The sequence below is a fragment of the Perissodus microlepis genome, chromosome 12 (genome assembly GCF_051167445.1).
Source record: "Perissodus microlepis isolate ML-2025 ecotype Zambia chromosome 12, ASM5116744v1, whole genome shotgun sequence".
In the NCBI taxonomy this organism is placed as follows: Eukaryota; Metazoa; Chordata; class Actinopteri; order Cichliformes; family Cichlidae; genus Perissodus; species Perissodus microlepis.
Window position 1 is genome coordinate 24,987,009 of NC_140472.1, and position 18,263 is coordinate 25,005,271.

Consider the following 18,263-nt stretch of genomic DNA (forward strand, 5'->3'; position numbering starts at 1 on the left):
TCAGCCCAGGACAATAATTTCATGAAGTGCTGCTGTGAGAATCAGGCTCATTAAAAGAAAGCCTGAAGGTACTCCAGCCACTGACCTATTTTCATTGTAGTAGAGGAAACACCTATCTATACTAGCTTTCTCTCTGAGTGACAGCGTGGTGATGTCATGAAGACAACGCAAACAGTTTGAATCCTTAGTGATGCTTATCTTCATGCTGAAACGTGTCATTTACATGAGAACAATGAGTTCAGCTCTTTGTCACTTGTTTAAAATCCTCTCGGGAGATTTCACAGGGAAAAAAAAAAAAAAAAAACTGATTTTTTTTTGTTCAGTGGTGACTTTTCCTTTGAGTTTCTGTAGTTGAGCCCATTTCTCAAAAGCCAGTGCACTGTGGCTGATGCCGTTTGATCATAAAGGTCTGTCTGGCTTTTACTTGCACTACACACAGACATTTCAGCCTCTGGGGGGAACGCGACAGCACACCGCCATCCCATCGGCAGGGCAAAAGTAGCTGACAGAGCATTTGGTAAAAAGTAAAAGATCTAGTTTTTCATTTGGACTTGGATATGGATTACAGCTGCTCAAGATTTAAAGTTGGGACAGCTTGCCAGATCCTTGACAGGCCTCAGTGGTGGTAATATCACTTTAAAGATAGCTACATAAAGAATTCTTCATACGTTTTACAAGTTATTTGCATCATATCACATCTTGCTGCTCCTTTGCCGAGGTCTGACCTACATACTGCAGTGGCTTAGTCAGAATATGAACAGCTTTCATCAAGGTTATCCCTACAACTCTGTGTTCATTAGTGTGCTTTATCACAAGAATACATTATGAGTGACACGCTTTTTTTCTTTATCTTTACATAATCAGCAATCAGACGATTTGATTTGATTTGAAATGTCATCACAGCGAGCACAGCGAGTTTGTAGGGAAGTCAGAGGCGGTTCTTGAAAGTATTATGTAGGCCCAAAAAGCAGCATGAAAGCATATGCGGTGGAAGAGGAGTGAGGCTTCTTATGATATCTGTCAGGGTTTCAATGTGGAATACTGTTCTTCAGCTGAAGTCAATTGGAAATGAAATCGGTAATAGGATTTGATCCTTGTTACACCCCAGAGGGGACACCTCAATACACAGAAAGAAGTTCAAATTTGAAAAATCTTTTCCATCTTGAGACCGCTTGAGACTTGCTGTGCAGTGGCACAGACCTCAGCTGTCTGGGCACAATGAATCACCAAGACGGGTGAGACAGTGAAGAATCCCCTTCTTGTGATTTTTATTATCTTGAGTAGGAAAGACAGTGAACATCTTATTCTTTGAGATTGTATTATTTAACTGGGATCAGCCTCATTGAAATGGTTATTGGAGCATCTGTTATGAGTGAATAGATCAAAATCAAATTAAATCTTCAGACCGGTGGTAATGTTGACTAGATAAAGCTGGAGGCACAGAGCATTTCAAAGGATATACTGTATAAACAAAACAAAAACAGTGAATGGGATAAGAGGATGTGGCTGTGTTTATTATTATTTTTTTTAATGGGCTCATGGTGTAAAACTGTACTCGAGTAGGGTTAAGTTTAGTCTCATTACCCCCGAATAAATATGATCTGATGACAAACTTTTTCACCTAGACAGTATCTAGTAAACATTAACGAGGGCAAAACAAACTTCCAAGATTTCTGAATACACTCTCATCTTTAAATCACATATGCTTCAATTAAAAATAATTGGTGATTATTGGTGTTCACATAGGCAGCATGCCTTTGTAATTACTTAAACAGTATCTTAGATAGATATTTGCATCAGTCGGTAAGAGTAAACAGCCTCAGGAGGTATTTCTAAAAACCCATTCACCCACAAGGATAACAGGGCGCCGGTCCAGATCTCACTGACTGGCAGGTGTCTAATTTTCCAACCTTAAAGTGTTTGGTATGCTTCTGATTTTTATGCACATCCAACTGGTGCTAAGCCAAACTGTGCGATCAGCAGCTGTCAATTAGAAATTGAAAGTAAAGCTTGTTATCGGTTGCTTGAGCAACTTCTTTGCAGTGTTTTTACTTGAGGAACCACCTGACAGGCCCTATGGCAATCTGATTGTGAGCTTCTAATCAAATGACAATCAGTTAGTGAGATTAATGCACGCCCCCTGCTGTTCTTTAGTCTATTTTAGACCTCTGACATGCGTGGTGGAAGGTACGTTAATTGATTGGCTGATTAGGTAATTATTATCTGGAAAATGACATCCCCCTATTTTTTTATTTTATTTTGTTCTTTGGCTAACTTTTTCCAGTGGCCCAGATGTGGAAGAAAAAGTTGAAAACAGTTGCATTAGGTCCCTGCTGTTGGTGTTGCTTTTCTAGTGAGCAAAGATTTTCCTCTGCTTGCAGGCTAACAAACTAATTAATTGACTGATTGTTTTTTTTTTTTACCTGCTGCTCCTTTTTCAGGTATCGTCTGACGCGCATTGTGGTGGACAATGAGGCAGGGCCGTATAAAAACCACACAGTAGTATTTCTGGGGTCTGAGAAAGGCATCATCCTCAAATTCTTGGCCAAGATGAACAACGGCTTCCTCAACGAGAGCCTGTTTCTTGAGGAGCTCAGTGTCTACAACCCTGACAAGTATGTAAAACCGAGCATACGTGTATATGCAATGGACAGAAATAGAGAAACACATGGATACAGTTGCTATAAACACAGAAAGTACAGTTATTGCATGCGTGTGTGCTCTGTAGAGAGCGAATGTGTTTAATTTTGCTTGTTTCCACCATCTATCGGCTCAGCCAACCCACCAACCCACCAGCTCCATCACTACCAGTCCGTTCCCCTGACCCAAGCTATGTTGCGAAGCCAGCCAACCAGATGGCTACTCTATCATTTAAAAGAGTTTTATCAGGTTACACTCTGCCCAGCCACAGCTACTAAATTAAAGACATAGACCCTAAGGCTCTGGATAACGTAGCACTGTGGTTCGCAACCACAGCAGAGCCAAAACCTTGGCTGATTAAAGAAAGCACACGCATTGAAACTCACACTGAGGTCTGTGTGTGTCTCAGAGCCAGCCTGGGATCTCTCGCTAATACATTACACATCTGTTGGTGCATGTATGGATGTAAGTCTGTTTGTGTGTGTGTGAGTGTGTGTGTTCATGAACTTGGTACAGAGGGTCGAGCTGGGTATTGTTGTACATCTGAAGTACAAGTTAATAAGGAAAAATCAGCCATAGTTTCACTCTGCCAAAACAAATATTTGGTTGAGAGGTAATGGATGGAAGCACAAACACAGGAGGGAGAGAGAAGAGTGGTAAAGACAAGAGGGAAGAGATGGGAAGACTAGAGGCTTGTGTTAGGCAGCAGAGAAGAATACGGGAAGGAGACGGAAGACTTGATGGGAGGGCTTTCAAGGCTCCTACTGTTGATTATCCAACATGCTGCGACCATGTGATGGGCCATATGTCCGGGATGCAGGGCAGGCCCTCGCTTCTACTTCTTCACTTCTACTTGCTGTGTCTCCTTTTGCCTTCTCCCAGTATCGCCTCTCTTTGTTTCCCTTCTCTCCTGTTCTGTGTCTCTCTGGCTGGGACCGAGCATTCGTGGGCTGATGGCCATCTGGCTTTAGCCGCATACGGCGTGTGACTTTGCCTGCCTGCTTCCCTGCCTGGCCGGCCGGATCAGTGTAGGCCTGATTGCTGTGCATTACCCGGTGTAGATGGACTGTAAGCCCCAATTTAGAGCGTTAATACAGGACCAAAGCTCTGCGAAGGAAAGATTAAATCCCAGGAGTTGGATGGTAGAATAGACAGAGGAACAGAGGGAGCGAGAGAGAAGGGATAGAGTGATGCTTGACACGCCCCAGAGGGATTACAGTGCACTCCTATGGGGCTGTTGAGACAAAGAAGACTAGCTGAGATAGAGGAATGTTGGAGCTGGGGGGGCTTTGAGTTAGTGTTAGAGGATTCTCCAGTTAAGTGCAGTGTTATTGCTGACTGCTCACAGTGCCCATCTGTCTGTTTATCTGTTGTATCTGTATCACCCTTTTCTTTATCTCTCTTTATCTCCCGCTCTGTTTGTGACCTCATGTTCCCAAGTCCAGCATTATCTCTGTCCTCCCTGACCTCACAGTTTGTCTCTCTGCCACATCCTAATCTTCCCCTTTCTTTCATTAAATAAGCTAAATCTCATTTTACGATGCCCAACTTTTCTCTACTCTGTCTTTAAACTACCATATAGTTAAGGGCGATATACTCTAGATCAGCTTTGCTAATGTTCCTCATTTGTCTTATGCTGGCCCTTTAGTTCATTCCATGAAATGAAACAAGGAGTTTTAGCTGCTCCGAGTCTGCTCCTTATACCAACTTTTTCTGCTTGCCTACCCCTTGCAAACAGGAGAGTTAAAGAGCAGGTAATTTCTTGCGATCACAGTCAGAACTGTGCTTGATAAGACCTGATTATAGATATCCACTCTCTTTGGCACCATGTGGATCCAAGACCCGATGAAACTGTGAAATGTATTTGAAATTTTGCCTGTATTTTATTGAGCATTCACCATTTTAACAGCATCTACTGAAAAGCACAATAAATCAGCTGAAAAAGAAAATACACAGTAATCAGTTTTTGTCTTCTTTTCCTCCTCTAGGTGCAGCATAGATGGAATAGAAGATAAGCGCATCATAGGTATACAGATAGACAGCAAGAGTCACGTTCTGTGGGTCGCCTTCACCTCCTGTGTGGTTAAAGTGCCGCTCTCTCGGTGTGAAAGGCACGGGCGGTGCAAGAAGTAAGTTTGCTACTCTATTAAATCATCATTCCTACTCAAGTGGTTGAGCAATGTTCATTCCTTCTGAAAGAAGAAAACAGTATGTGCAGAATGGGCCTAATGGTGTGTGCAATTCTTCTCCAGGTCCTGTATAGCCTCCAGAGACCCATATTGTGGTTGGGTCCCAGAAGGAGCCTGCAGACAGGTGGTTGGCAACACTAAGTAAGTAATAAAGACAATCAAAGTCAAAGGAGCTGCATGCTTTGGGTATTTGGCTCCATGAAAATGTATTAAATTGCATTCAATAACTTAGATACTCTTGTATACGTTAGTAAGCTGGTTAATAAGCTCTGTGGAAATTTAGCACTTATTTGTTAGCTTTTTAAACTGTTTTATTCTGCTGCTCTTCCTTTTCCTCCAACTGGAGTTGAGGCTCATGGGTATTGTAGTATTTAGATGCACGTACTATGCCCACAACATCATCTCATAATACATTTATCTCTAACTGTATTTTTCATTTAAACTGTTACTGTGGACTGCTTTGGAATTGGCTGAATCGAACTAGTAAAACAGCATTTCGCCTTTTTGTCATACCTGGTGCCAGTCCCTCTCCCTGCTTGTCATATCTGTGATCTTTCTAATTTTATGGTTTGTAACTGCAATTTCCTTCAGCTGAAGGGGCTATTGGAAGGATGAATGGAAGGAAAGTGTTGTTTGCAGCGGGCTCGGGGTTTGGTACGCAGCGCTCGGGAAAGCTGGATGGTCGCAGTAACTATAATTTGTGGCTGTAGTCATGACACAGAACCACTTTATGCTTTCTGAACAAACAGCATATGGAGTTTTGTGGTGGGAAAAAACATTTTGCAGATGAAGTCATAACAAAAGGCGCGGTGCTCCACTGGCTATTTGACGATGAATGAATTTGATCCCCCTGCTGCAAAATGATTGGTCTGGCATGCCAATACACCAAAGGCACACGTTCCCGCTTGCACACACAAAACTTAGGGGAAAAAACCCACACACTCACACACGCAAGCCCACTGCCCATCCTATTATTACTCTGCAAAGCCAAAGCAGTGGACTGTTCTGATTGCGTTTCCACAGCAGGAAGAGCAGGAGCTGACACACAGGCATTAGGAGGGCAGATGACCTCGCTCCTTTACTGTACAATATTTTTAAGTGAGAGAGGGACGGGATTAGATCTGATAGGAACTCCAGGTCTGTGGTGAGCCATTCAAAACATTTGCCAGGCTGGACAGAAGGATGGATAAAATAAGGGAGGGGAGAGTCGGTGACATTTTGTTGTTTGCTTACACAAATGGATCCCTGCAGAGAAGACAATTTCATTCTGCTTTTCTCACTTTCCGTTCTCCTCATTAAAATTAAAAAACAAAACCCTGCTTCCTTGACTGTCTACCTAATCAGCTACGTGTTACTTGCGTATATCCATCCATGTCTGTGTTTCTATTTTTACCCATCTTTCTTTTTCTATCTTTCCTCTGACATATTCTTTCTCTCTTGTAACCCTCCCCTCCTTTCTTCTTCCATCTGGCCCTGATGCTAGTGTGCCAGCTTTCCCATGTGAAGTTATGCCTCTTATACCCGCTGCCTATAAACAGCTTGCACTCTGGTTTCCTGCAATATGGCCCCTAGTTGCCCAGTGTTCATACATTTAATTGCATTTGATCCTGGATGGTACTAATTTTGTAAACAAAAAACTCAGTTATGTTGTTATGAGCATCAGCAGTGTTTTTCCACCATTGTCTAAAAAACTGCAGTGAGTTTTCTCTGGATTAAACTGAGTGAATGTGCTCTTGTGAGCCCCCTGATCCTTTGTAAATCAAAGCCATGAATCAAAATGAATGGGTGACTTTGAGGGAACATTATGCTTACTCTCTTTACACTGTACACCCAGTATATGAAATCCCTGGCCGCCCATTCACTTCTGATATGAATAATTAATGCTATTATGCCTGACCTGCATTTTCGGCAAGCAGTTCTCTGTGCAACCACATATCTCACATAATAATCACGCCCGATGCGAGGTAATATAAAACGGAGGGCTTGGCTGCCTCCAGTTATGTACAATGTTGCTTGAATCTGATTTAAATATGCATTATGTAGTTTCGGTGGGATCTTAACCCCAAGCTGAACCATCTGTAATGTCACACTTGAACAGACTGCACTTCTGTTGCTATAATGCAGCCGCCATGGGACGTGAACCCGTTAACTAAAGGTTCGCACTTTGGTTCATTCACTTTTATATGTGCCAAGAAAAGCCCAGACACTGCATCTGTATTGCATGTCTGCTCATTACTAATTCGCCCTCCTTGGTGCTATTATAAGTCTGAATTGGAAACCACGACGCACCTGTGTTTTGCAGGCCAAATAATATTTTGTGATAGGGTGGGACGAGGTAATGATATTGTTGAGGAAAATCCAGCAGACTCCTAGAGTGCCTGGACTGTATTTGTGCTTAGACAGGTTCAAATGTGCAACTCTGCATCCGCTTTGTGATTATGACTGTGGATGATAAGCAAATCTGATAAGCTGATTAACTGTACCCCCAGATATGAAGAGAGGATACTGCTATTGTGTAGTGGTTGTTGTTGTTGTTCTGCTTGAAACTGAAGGGGGAAATTAGCAATCAAAACTGTAAAATTAACCCTCTCCTTTCAAATTAAGGGTCTGTTAAACCGGGGCAAAAAAAAAGAATAGTAAATTAATTTGTGACTATATTTCAAAACATATGATCTGAGTATCAAATAACAGGGCTCCAACTTTCTGTTCTTCCTAAATGTGCTGCTTTTTTCACATATTTTCGACTCGGATCAGGCCACAAAGGTTGGATGATGCTGTTTTAGAAAATAATTCTTTATTCTGTAATTGCGACCAGTGGAGGGTGAAGAAGGTGGGAGGCGGGTGGACAAGCAGGAGGAGGTGGAGCAGCAGCAGAGGATGGGTGGGGAGTGGGGGTAGGCTAAGGAGGACTGTGAAGAGCTGTCATGCGTGATCGTGATCCTGCTTGACGGTTGGTCCGCTCTGTTTCACAGATCTTCTTACTGCCTGCTCGGTGGTCTTTCGGGGAGAAAACAGGTCTTGGTGCCGATTGCATCAGAAAATCACATCTCTAAACTCTCTCCCTCTGTGTCATATGATGGCCCTCAAGCACGGTTACCCCTCACTGCTCTTGTCTTGGCCCATGTGATTGTAACTACACACTCATCTCCTCTAAAGCGAGTTGAGTCACACACTGCATTCTGTAATAGAAGACAAGATTGTGCAAAGTGAAGTTCTCGTGAAAGCAGTAAATTGGGAAATACACCCTTATGTACGGTGAGATTAAAACTTCTGTCGCAGCTATATGATGATTTTGAAGCTGGAGCAAGCTTATCTTAACCGGAAGTGCTGTTTCCAAAATAGCATGCTTTCACGTTAATAATAAAGCTCACTAAATTTATATTAAGTCTTTCATCAAACAACATATATGCTGGTAATGACTGAGCTATAAGCTGTTTCTCCATGTTTTTCCACATATGTTATTGCACTAAGTTGGGTTAGCTAGCTTCACATTCACCTTCTAGATGAGGAAATCAGTCCCATCTAACTCCCAGCAAGGAAGCAATTAGGGATACAAATTGTTGAACACTTTTTTTAAGCTTTAGAGCATGAGATAGTAGTTTTCATTGCAATCGCATAAAAGAAAATCTGTTTTTTATCAACACTACTGGCAATACGTCTTGTGCCAGCTATGGATTTACTAACCTGCTTGCATTCTTCATAGCCACTGATTTTAGGTCTCCGGGGCACCTGCTAGGTGTTCTTTGATTCTGATCCAGCAAAGGGCTTTCTGCAGCTCACACTGCGTGTTAGCATAGAATATGCTGCGATTGGTGGTGTTTTTTGTAGTTGCTTTCCTATAGCTTTGTTACTTTGTTAGGTGTGGCGAGCCTGCATGGCCTGGCCTGTTTTCCACTGCTGACCATGATGTCTCTGTTCCCTGCAGATCAGCCTTTGAGCAGGACGTGGAGCATGGCAACACAGATGGCCTGGGAGACTGCCAAAGTAAGCAGGCCCTCTTCACTCTTATCTTTCCTCCTTCACTCTGTACCCCCACCAGCACCACCAACACAACCACCCCCACCACCATTCCTCTCTTCTTTGTTAACTCCATCTCCCTCTTCTCTCGGCTCTCAGTGTGCTTCTTTGCTGCCGTTACCTTTTTCCCATCCGCCTGTTCCACCCTCACAATCCTCTCTTTCACCCACTTCCATCCATCTGTCCTTTCGGCCCTCAGCCTCCTCTGTTGTTTTCCCGCTGCTTTTTGGTCCCCCCGGTCAATAGAGTGCTGTGTCCTATTGCCGAAAGACTGAGGTTCCTTCTTGCAAATCACTTCGAAAACACAACACAAACATTCAGAGAAACACAGGGAAGGGATTTCGCTTGTGAGCAGTCACAGGGTTCATTTTGAAACACAAAACAAGAAGGGGCTCTCAACCGAGTCAGGCCAAAAAGTCTCGAAAAGGCCTCTTTTACTCTACAACAGTGAATGGCGCATATACAGAGACAGTATTTCTTATCTTTTCATGTCCTAAATAACAGCTTGGTTTCTCCAACGGGAAACCTTGTTGATATTCTAGTGAGCAGCTCAGTTTGCGAAAGAAACTTCAAAACAATTTGATATTAAATCATTCATTTTGGTTCATCTCATCTCAATTTCAACTGTTTACTGAGAGTAAATAAAAGCTATGCATTTTCCCTCTGGTTTCATTAGTATGTTTAGTCAAGGGAACCCATAGTGTTGGACCTTCATTAGCTTTAGAAGCTATATAGATCACCGCTGATTAGGGCTGGGAGAATATCGAGCAGCCAGTCGATTTTAAATTACTTTAAAAGTCATGGCTTTTGATCATGTTAAAGCATAAGCTCCCTTTACTGCAAGCAATAACAGGTTTCTCCCTCGTTTCTTTTCTTTTTCTTCTAGATACATTTGTGGCCCTGAATGGTAAGTACCCCACATGTCCTGCACAGGCAATCCAATAAAAGACAGGAGCTGCATTTCATCTCCTTTTAGTCTTTAACTTCAGCCACACCTTTTCGTCTAGTCAGTCAATCATCCTCTCTCAAGGAAATGAAAACTCCTCCCACACGTATAAAGAAGGGTTATTAATGACTCAAGGTTTTAACTGAATTGATTTCACTCCTTCTTTTTGATAGACGTCCCTTCCAGTTACGAAGGTAATGAAACATTAAAGTACACTCGGTCACTTTCATTGCTCATATTATTTCTCCCTGTGCTCCTCGCAGTGTTTAGAATAAAGGTCGTAGTGATAGAAATCAGAATTAAAGGTCTTTAATGCTGATTGTGATTCTATTAGTTCTCTTTTCCCCCTCCTTGTTCCCAGTGCCCAATCGCCTTATCCCCATGTGCAACAGCATCGATTATCCCTGACCTTTGCTTTGCTAATTGGATAGATCTAGTTGTTAGTGGTTAAAGGCCTTGGTGGTAAAGAAATACTTCAGCATGCACATTAAACAGGATATGTGCTGACAGAGAGAGAGAGAGACAGAGCGAGAAATAAAACCGGCCTGTTTCGAGTCTGGAAATATGTTCCCGCTAACTGCACAGACTCTTTGCACAGTTTGAGATGCTTAATTCAAAAGGGCTAATGTAAACATGCACAGACATACATGCACACTGTTCTACGGCTGGCTTCCTTTCCTAGCAGATATGTTTACTCTCTTAATCCCACAACACAATATTACGATTACACTTCACTGCCGCCGATTGATACCATTTTCCTCACTGAAGTCTCTTTAAGGAATGATAAACAGATGTGATTAGCCTGCAGTAAAGTCCCTTTTATCCATATCACCCACACCTACGCGCACATCCACCTTATTTTTATCTAATCGGAGGAGGCATTACTTTTGTTTTTAGTGAATCTCTTTCTCTCTCACGCACATACCTCGCAGCTGCCAGATCAAAACAGCCAGATCCATACAGAATGACAAGAATAGATATTTTGAAGCCGTACCAGAAAGCCCAGCACTTTCTCTCGCTAACCCTCCTGTGGCTGTACCCCCACTGTGAATCTCCCTCCATTTGGAAATCCAGGGTCATGGAAAAAGCATCTGTGTTGGTGTACACCCCTGTAGCGCTGAATATGCTCCCACAGGCTGGGCTGTGTGTTTTCAGGCACACACTTAAACACACCTAGTTTACAACACCCTCCCCCCAAACAAAGTCTCAGCCCTTCCGTCTATCTGTCAGTGGTTGATATGGATTTGAAGATAAATAAATGCCCTTTCTCTATTCTCCTCTCTCCTACTCCAGACTAGACTTCCTTGCCTCTCTTTTAATCTGTAGAGAGAGAGAGATGTGCATCCGTCGGCAGTTTAGGCCCCCTTTTTTTTCTCCCCTGATCCGTGGAGGAGCTCTGAGGCTCCGAGCTCTCTCTATGTGTGTCATCTGCCTAAATTGCACTTCCCCTGGCGGTGGGGGAATGAATTATAAAATAGGCCTGTCACACTAATCTCTCAGCCTTGGGCCAATAGTTAAATAAATCATTTTAATGATTGCCACGCCACACAGAAGAGGAGGAGGCTCTGGGTGGTGTTGTGTAGGTGGCTGTTGTGCGTACTCTACCAGCAGCATCAACCTTAGCCTTTTGAAATGCCTCCCCACCTTCAAACACACGCCTAAACACATATTGAAAAGGAACACACATGCGCATGCACACACACACGCACATTGCTGTCACCCCCTTCACGCAGATAGCGTGTCAAAATGGTAACTGGGGGCTGAGCTCCACAAGAGGCTGTTGATAAAAGTGTTGTCACTCTGCATCTAGGGAAGATCAAAAAACAAAAAAACAAAAAACACGCGGCTCATTACATTAAACACAATGTATAGCTTCTTCAGAATTGGGTAGGGTGGCTTAACAGTAAGCATGTGGGATGGTAATGTGATTAGCATGGTTCAAAAATAAACTCTCCAGCAAAGCTTATGTACAGATTTTGCCTATGAAACAAAATGAGAAAACTTAAGACTGACAGAGACAGGCAAGCACAGACTGTATGAGTTATATGCAAAGCTGGACACAGAGGAGGGGGGTATGATCCATCCTCCACAAACGAAAGAGTACTGTGTTGCAGTAGCACTGCATTTATTTCCTCTGAGATACAGCTGGTGTATTTTGTTCAGTGTTAATGGGTACATTTACATGGAGCCTGATATTCTGCTTATAATCAGTTTAAAAGCCCAAATAGAATAAAAGTGCTCCACAAAAATCACCTCAGTTAAAATAAACGGTGGGATTCAATGAGTTTCTGAGGGGTGTAAGAAGCATCTGATCAGTAGGAAAACTGTACCAGGTAAACAGTTTATCAGATACTTTCAGGCTGCATTTTATTCTGAGCGTGCCCTCTGTGTTGACTCAGATGCACGGGGACATACGGAACATTGGTTTCCAAAGATGGCAGCTTTCCAAGACAAACTTCTCCTCTGCAGATGGTTTGGTTTTAATACAAACTCAAAGATAATTAAAGAATTAAGAGCAATGCAAAAACAGCAGCTTCTCCACCGCGCAGAGGATAGACATGTGTTTGTTTCAGAAACTGATAAAACACCTGCCAAAGAGTTTCACATTTTTATGCATGTCAAATACTATGTCATAATGATATTATATCCCATCTAAGCAGTGAAGACAAGATGAAAATAATATGCATTCTGTGCAGTTACTTAACATATTGTCTGAAAAACCCTAATTATTAAATTGCATGTTTTTCTTTTGCACACTATTACATTCAGTAACTGAAAGCAGTGAATCTTAACGGTCTGGAACTAGGGCTGCAAAATATTTAGGATTTTGGCTTGAAAATGATTTAAAAAATGGTTGCAGAATGAATATTAATTTTCTTTCGGCTGCTGTTTAATACAGACTGCAATTTTGAGTTGGAGAAGCCATCGGTGCACATCGAAATGAATTAAACATTGCTGCAGAAATGATTGGAAAGCCAGATTTAAAGTTAGCTTGAGAAAAGGAGCAGGATGAACATGAGCAGAGTTAGAACCACTTTAGCTGGAGAAAAGTTACAGGCAGACTTCTTGACAGGAGCGATGGAAAAGAAATGTTGTCTCTTGTCCTTCATATCAAAGGCAGGCACCCTACGGTGATTGTAGAGAAATACAATTGTACTCTTCAACTGTGACGGGCCCAACAGTGTCAGTCAGAACAGGAGGGGGGGAGAATGATAAAGATATAGAGACTCTGAGAATGACAGACAAATAGAAACACACACACGCACACATTCACTAATGAGTTGCCTAGGGTCACACTTTGTTGCCTTACACAGCCCAGCAAGTGTGTGTTAGTGTGTGTGTGTGTGTGTGTGTGTGTGTGTGTGTAAGCACCCCTGCTGTGCTTTCATGCACTGAATCTGGTCCCTGACTGCCACAAGAGTCAGTTAACCTGTGTTGTGTCCGGCAGGCCACCATCACCACCGTCACCACCACACCCTCTCCCTTCCCACCTCGGCCCTGCCTGAGGCCGCGGATGGCCCCCTGGGCCGGGGCCGCATGGTGGAGCGGAAGGACCCCCCCATGAGTTCAGACAAAGGGGAGGACCCCTACATGGCCGTACCCTCTCAGACTCAGCCAGAAGCCAATGGTAAGCCTTGGAACGTCACAATAGCAGTCAGTTTGGTCCATTGTCACCTGTGGCTAGGGAGGGGGAAGGGAGGGATAAAGGGGAAGGGTTTGCGTAATTGAGATTTACGGCCGCCTAGCTGCTTCCAGCTGACGAAGTGTAGAGATGGCGGATCGCTTTCTCTCTAGGGGACAAATCGCTTCACACTGTGCACATAAACCCCCCACTGAAACATATGCGCACACATTTACATTTGTAGGTACATGCACATAGACATTCGGTGGTCATAAGGTAGCATGTAGGCTATGTACACACCAACCTTCATGCACACACCACTCTGTAGGATGGATTTATTGTCCGTGGATTGTAATGCCCCACAGGAGATGTAATATCCAGACCATTACACTCTGAAAAGGAAGATGGCGATGTATTTATTTCCTCGGGAAGATGGCCCAGTCCCCAGCTCTGTCATGCTTTGCGACACGGTGACATGACATTGAACGCCCTTTTCTCCTGTGTTAACAACCTGCCTAATGCTGTACCGCCTCAAGGACGGCTCACTGGATAAATGAGTCAGAGTGAAAAGGGAGGAAGGGGAGGAGACGAGAGGGACAACCCACATCGTAGAGGGAAAGAAAAAAAGGTCACTGCGGTGCTGCCAATCCAGCCTGCTCTTTACTGTCACAGACAAAGCTTAGAAGCCATTACAGCAACAGGCAACATGTTTCTGCTAGTTTGTGCAGTCCATGCTAACATAGGCATTACCCTGAAACATTAATTGAAATGACATTAATGTTTTCATTCTGACTGTGGCCTGAAAGATGCAGTAGCATACTCTCTACAAACATACTAAATGTAAAGAAAGTAAGAAAATCAGCTAACGAGCGGAGTCTAAAATGTCTCCTTACTGAAGTCAGTGTTTAAAAAAAACATGCATGCCTCTTTCAGTTACCCAGGGCATAAATGCAGTTTCAACCTAAGAAAGAACATACAGAATACTTTCTCATTCACAGGCTTGGAAGAGACTTTGAAGATGCTGAAGTGTTGACAAGTGAGATTGACGGGTTGATTTTACCTGCGCTGAATAAATACATTTCAAAAGAGTTTAAAAATACATGACGGTATGACTCAAATGCAGTGTCTTCACAAGAGAACCATAAACTGGGGCTAGCTAAAGTCACTAGTGCACATTTTAAATGTCTCCTGTCTATGGGATAAAGTGAGGAGGCACAGCAGTGATTGAAGCACGTCAGCTGGAAGCAGTTAAGCACCACTTGGTAGATCCAAGCACAATGGTGGCAGAGACTTCAGACAGCATGCCTACAACCAGCATCACAACATGCTGTCGCTCCCCTTGTTGCCTTTGCCTGAGCAGGTGTAACCCGACGAGGAATGGCAAGAAATGCTGAGAATCAAACGTAACGAGAGCCAAAGCTGTCTTACGGTAATAGCTTTTTCCAAGAATAACATTCTGATTTCGGGAGATTTGTGGGTAACTCCGTGCTCAGGTAACTGCAAGACGACTTCATATTTCAATACAATGCTTCCTGCTGTTGTTGTTTTTTTCTTTCTGTATGGTCATTATTCTTCTTCTTATTATTATTATCATTTTTATGAGACACTTTTGCAGCTTGTGTCACTATTTATCTGTTCAATTTTAGCTCTACAGTCTTTTCTTTTCCCTTCATTATGAAAGTCAGCTCTGATGATATTTTTTTTCTTATTTTACTGATTTGCGTGGTTTCTTGTGAGCAGTTCTTGATATTTTGCATGGCTTGATCTCACACTACGTCTTTTTTTGCTATTTATATATTTGCCTTTCTTCCTGTGTTGATTGCTTTGATGGTATTAAGCACAGTTTTGCCTCCATACAGCTTAATGCTTTCAGCATGGCAAATTGAGCACCACAATCAAGAGTACTCATTTCCCGCTCCACCCATCCTTCCTCCTGTTCCTTCCTGTCTCCCTCAGTATGATTGGCTTCAGGTGTCAACTGTACTGTGAAAACTTAGCAAACTGCATGTATGAGAGTGAAAACCCAAACATGAATAAGCTATATTAGAAAAAGAAAGCAAAGAAGTCATTTTATCGGCATTTTAATTGCAAAGTAACACATCTACGCAGCCTATTTTGCAGAAGAAATCAGGGATAAACATTTAACCGATCAATCTCAAGTTTATGCTTGAGTGAAAATGTATTAGCTCATATCCAAAGTCTTTTGCGAGCTTATTTGTGATTTAAAACAAATTACAATTACGTCCCTAAATTTTTCATTTGCAGTTGAGACATTGTGGAATCTTATCTGCTAATGAATATTACAGTGCTGCCAATATGTATTAGTCCAGCACCACCAGAGTAATTAGAAATGCTGCAAAGTGATGAGTATTTGCACGCGAATGATATTCAGCACCCAACAGCATCACTATCTGCCATTCCAGTGGGGCCATCACAGTAGTCAGGTGGCTGCTTGTGTTTCACAGTACATTTGAGCTCAGGGTCTGTCTGTGTGTCTGGGCATCATCTGTTATATTTTCTTCTACTTCTGTCATTCCACCATACACTCGTCGTCTGTCCTCCCATCGCTCATCCAAACCCCAAAACCACCACCAGCTCTGCCTTTTCCACCATCTGCTGCCATTGTGATCAGTCTCCCTTCCACAGGACCTCTCATCTGACTGGGATGGCATGTTCCAAGGCTATACCTTACCTTAGCGCAAATTAATTCCTGAACCAATTTATGGAGAAACCTTCCTCAAATGTCCCCCCCCCTCTCTTCCTCCACCATCTCTGTATCTCTTCCTCTTCAGTTTCTCCCCTTGCAGTCTGCCTCTTCTCCAACTGTAGTCATATCTCTTCCCCCGTCTGCAGGAATGAATCCTTGCTCTGCTCTCCACTTTGCTCTCTCTCCTTTTTTTTTCTACCTGTCTCCCTTTCTCTGGCAGGCTCAGATCTACCCACCTCATTCCCTACTTACATCCACCCCTCCCCCTTTAAACCCGACCTGTAGCCACCGCTGTGTTGCTCCAATTTATGGGTTCATTACAGCAGCTATCCAAGGGAAAAGGAAAGTGGAGAGGTGGAAGGAAAGGGGGATGGAGCGAGACAAGAGGGGAAAGAGACTTGGGAAATGAAGGGACTGAGGTACACATGATAAAGATTTATTAGACAGAACAGGGCAATAATGTAACATTGAACAAAGCGGTAAACAGACAGCAGGTGAATGAACTAGCTGAAAGATCTGAACAGAAAAGATGCAGGACAGGTGAATCAGAGAGGAAATAATATATTGTAGTTAAACAAAGTGAACAATATTGTTTCTCTCTATCCCTTTCAGTCTATATTTTATGCTTAGTTAGCTAACGCTAAAAGAGCTGAATGTGAAAAAAACAATCAAACTGAACATCTGGTGAAACTGAAACAAATTGCTCTAAAAATACAGGATGTTGTCTGCAGTAATGTAGCATTTTCTGTGACTCAGGTTCTGAACAGTACGTGCTGATGCTTTTGAGAAGCAAAACATGAACAGCAAGCAGTTATTACTTTTTACAGTTTAATATCACTTTTGCTAAATATTTAATTTTCAGTCATTAGTTTGCATATTTTTATGGTTAATTCAGTTAGGTTGCATTTAGACTTGAACACTGGTTTCATGTTAAAGTCTAGCTGGGCCACAACAAGAGTCTGGTAGTGATTAATCATGTTGAAGGTCTTTGTTAAAATAATAATTACATTAGCATTCCTGTAAACATGGATATGGGAATTTCAGCCAAACTGATATCTTGTCATACTTCAAGACAGAAAACTGAATTCAGTTAAATTTACCTACAAATGCTTTTTACAGCATATTTATTTTTGGAAAACAAGCAAACAAACAAACACCCAGATTATCAACAGAATAGATTTATTAATTACAATTAATAACAATAAAAGGTTTTCAAATTAAGTATTTTAGTTGTGGTCAACAAAATATAGCCACAATAGTCCAGTTCAGTTTCAATGAAAAGGCTTGTGTTAAGCTTTAGGGTCATGTTAAGGAACCCCAAGGAAGCCTTTAAAAAGTCAGCACCAACATGAAGCAGGAGACAGTTTAATTAATGAATTCACATAACCTCTAACCACCACATATGTGGTAGCAAAAGGATGTATAATAGAAGAAACTATTTTGGTTGCTCCCTTATATTCAATGGGTCAACTTATAATTTAGCTCCACGTGTTTGTTTTGGTGGTTTATTTTCCACTTTTTAAGTGAAAATAAAAACAACTTTAATAACACAACATGTATTAATATTAGTAACAAAAACACATTAGTAATGTTCTAACAATAACAAACTGTACAAGTTTGATTTAAAGTGCTTAATGCTTTTTATAACAAATCTTATCCATGTTTCCTAACAGTCTTTTTTATTTTGTTTGTTTTGTTTTTTATTAACTATTAATGCTGTGACTCCACAGTGTACTGGTTAACACATTGACGTAACACATACAAGATCCCAGATTTTAGACCAGTAGAAACTAAATCCCGAGGATGGCTGCATATGCATATGGTGTGTAAACCATAAGACAAATAAGAGGGCAGCCAAAAGAAGCTTAGTTATGAATATGTTATGTAGTCTAACTTCCTAACGATGTTCTTCATATTTTAATAAGACAATTATTATTTCCTTATTACCAATTAACTAATGTGTGGAGCTTGAAGTTAAGTGTTATCCCTTCAAGAAACTACGGCTGTAAAGTATAGCATATAGACATTTCTACACAAGCTTTAATGCCTGAGTATTACACATAATCCAGGCAACAAGTGCAATTCTTACTATAGACCAACTAAGTGTTAAGTGTTAAGAGACTAAATGCAAGTATTAGAGGC

General features: G+C 42.0%; 1 protein-coding gene across 2 annotated transcripts in view; it reads left to right on the forward strand.

Annotated features, from left to right (window-relative positions):
* Nucleotides 1-18,263, forward strand: part of sema6a (sema domain, transmembrane domain (TM), and cytoplasmic domain, (semaphorin) 6A) — a 103,872-nt gene that overhangs the window by 74,797 nt on the left and 10,812 nt on the right. Inside the window, exons 13-18 of one of the 2 annotated variants that reach the window (XM_084946597.1) lie at nt 2,442-2,615; nt 4,629-4,769; nt 4,893-4,970; nt 8,755-8,813; nt 9,733-9,753; nt 13,241-13,420. In XM_084946597.1, the coding sequence (XP_084802723.1) occupies nt 2,442-2,615; nt 4,629-4,769; nt 4,893-4,970; nt 8,755-8,813; nt 9,733-9,753; nt 13,241-13,420 (653 nt within the window). The remainder of the gene's footprint in view (nt 1-2,441; nt 2,616-4,628; nt 4,770-4,892; nt 4,971-8,754; nt 8,814-9,732; nt 9,754-13,240; nt 13,421-18,263) is intronic. The other variant, XM_084946598.1, reaches the window with a different exon arrangement.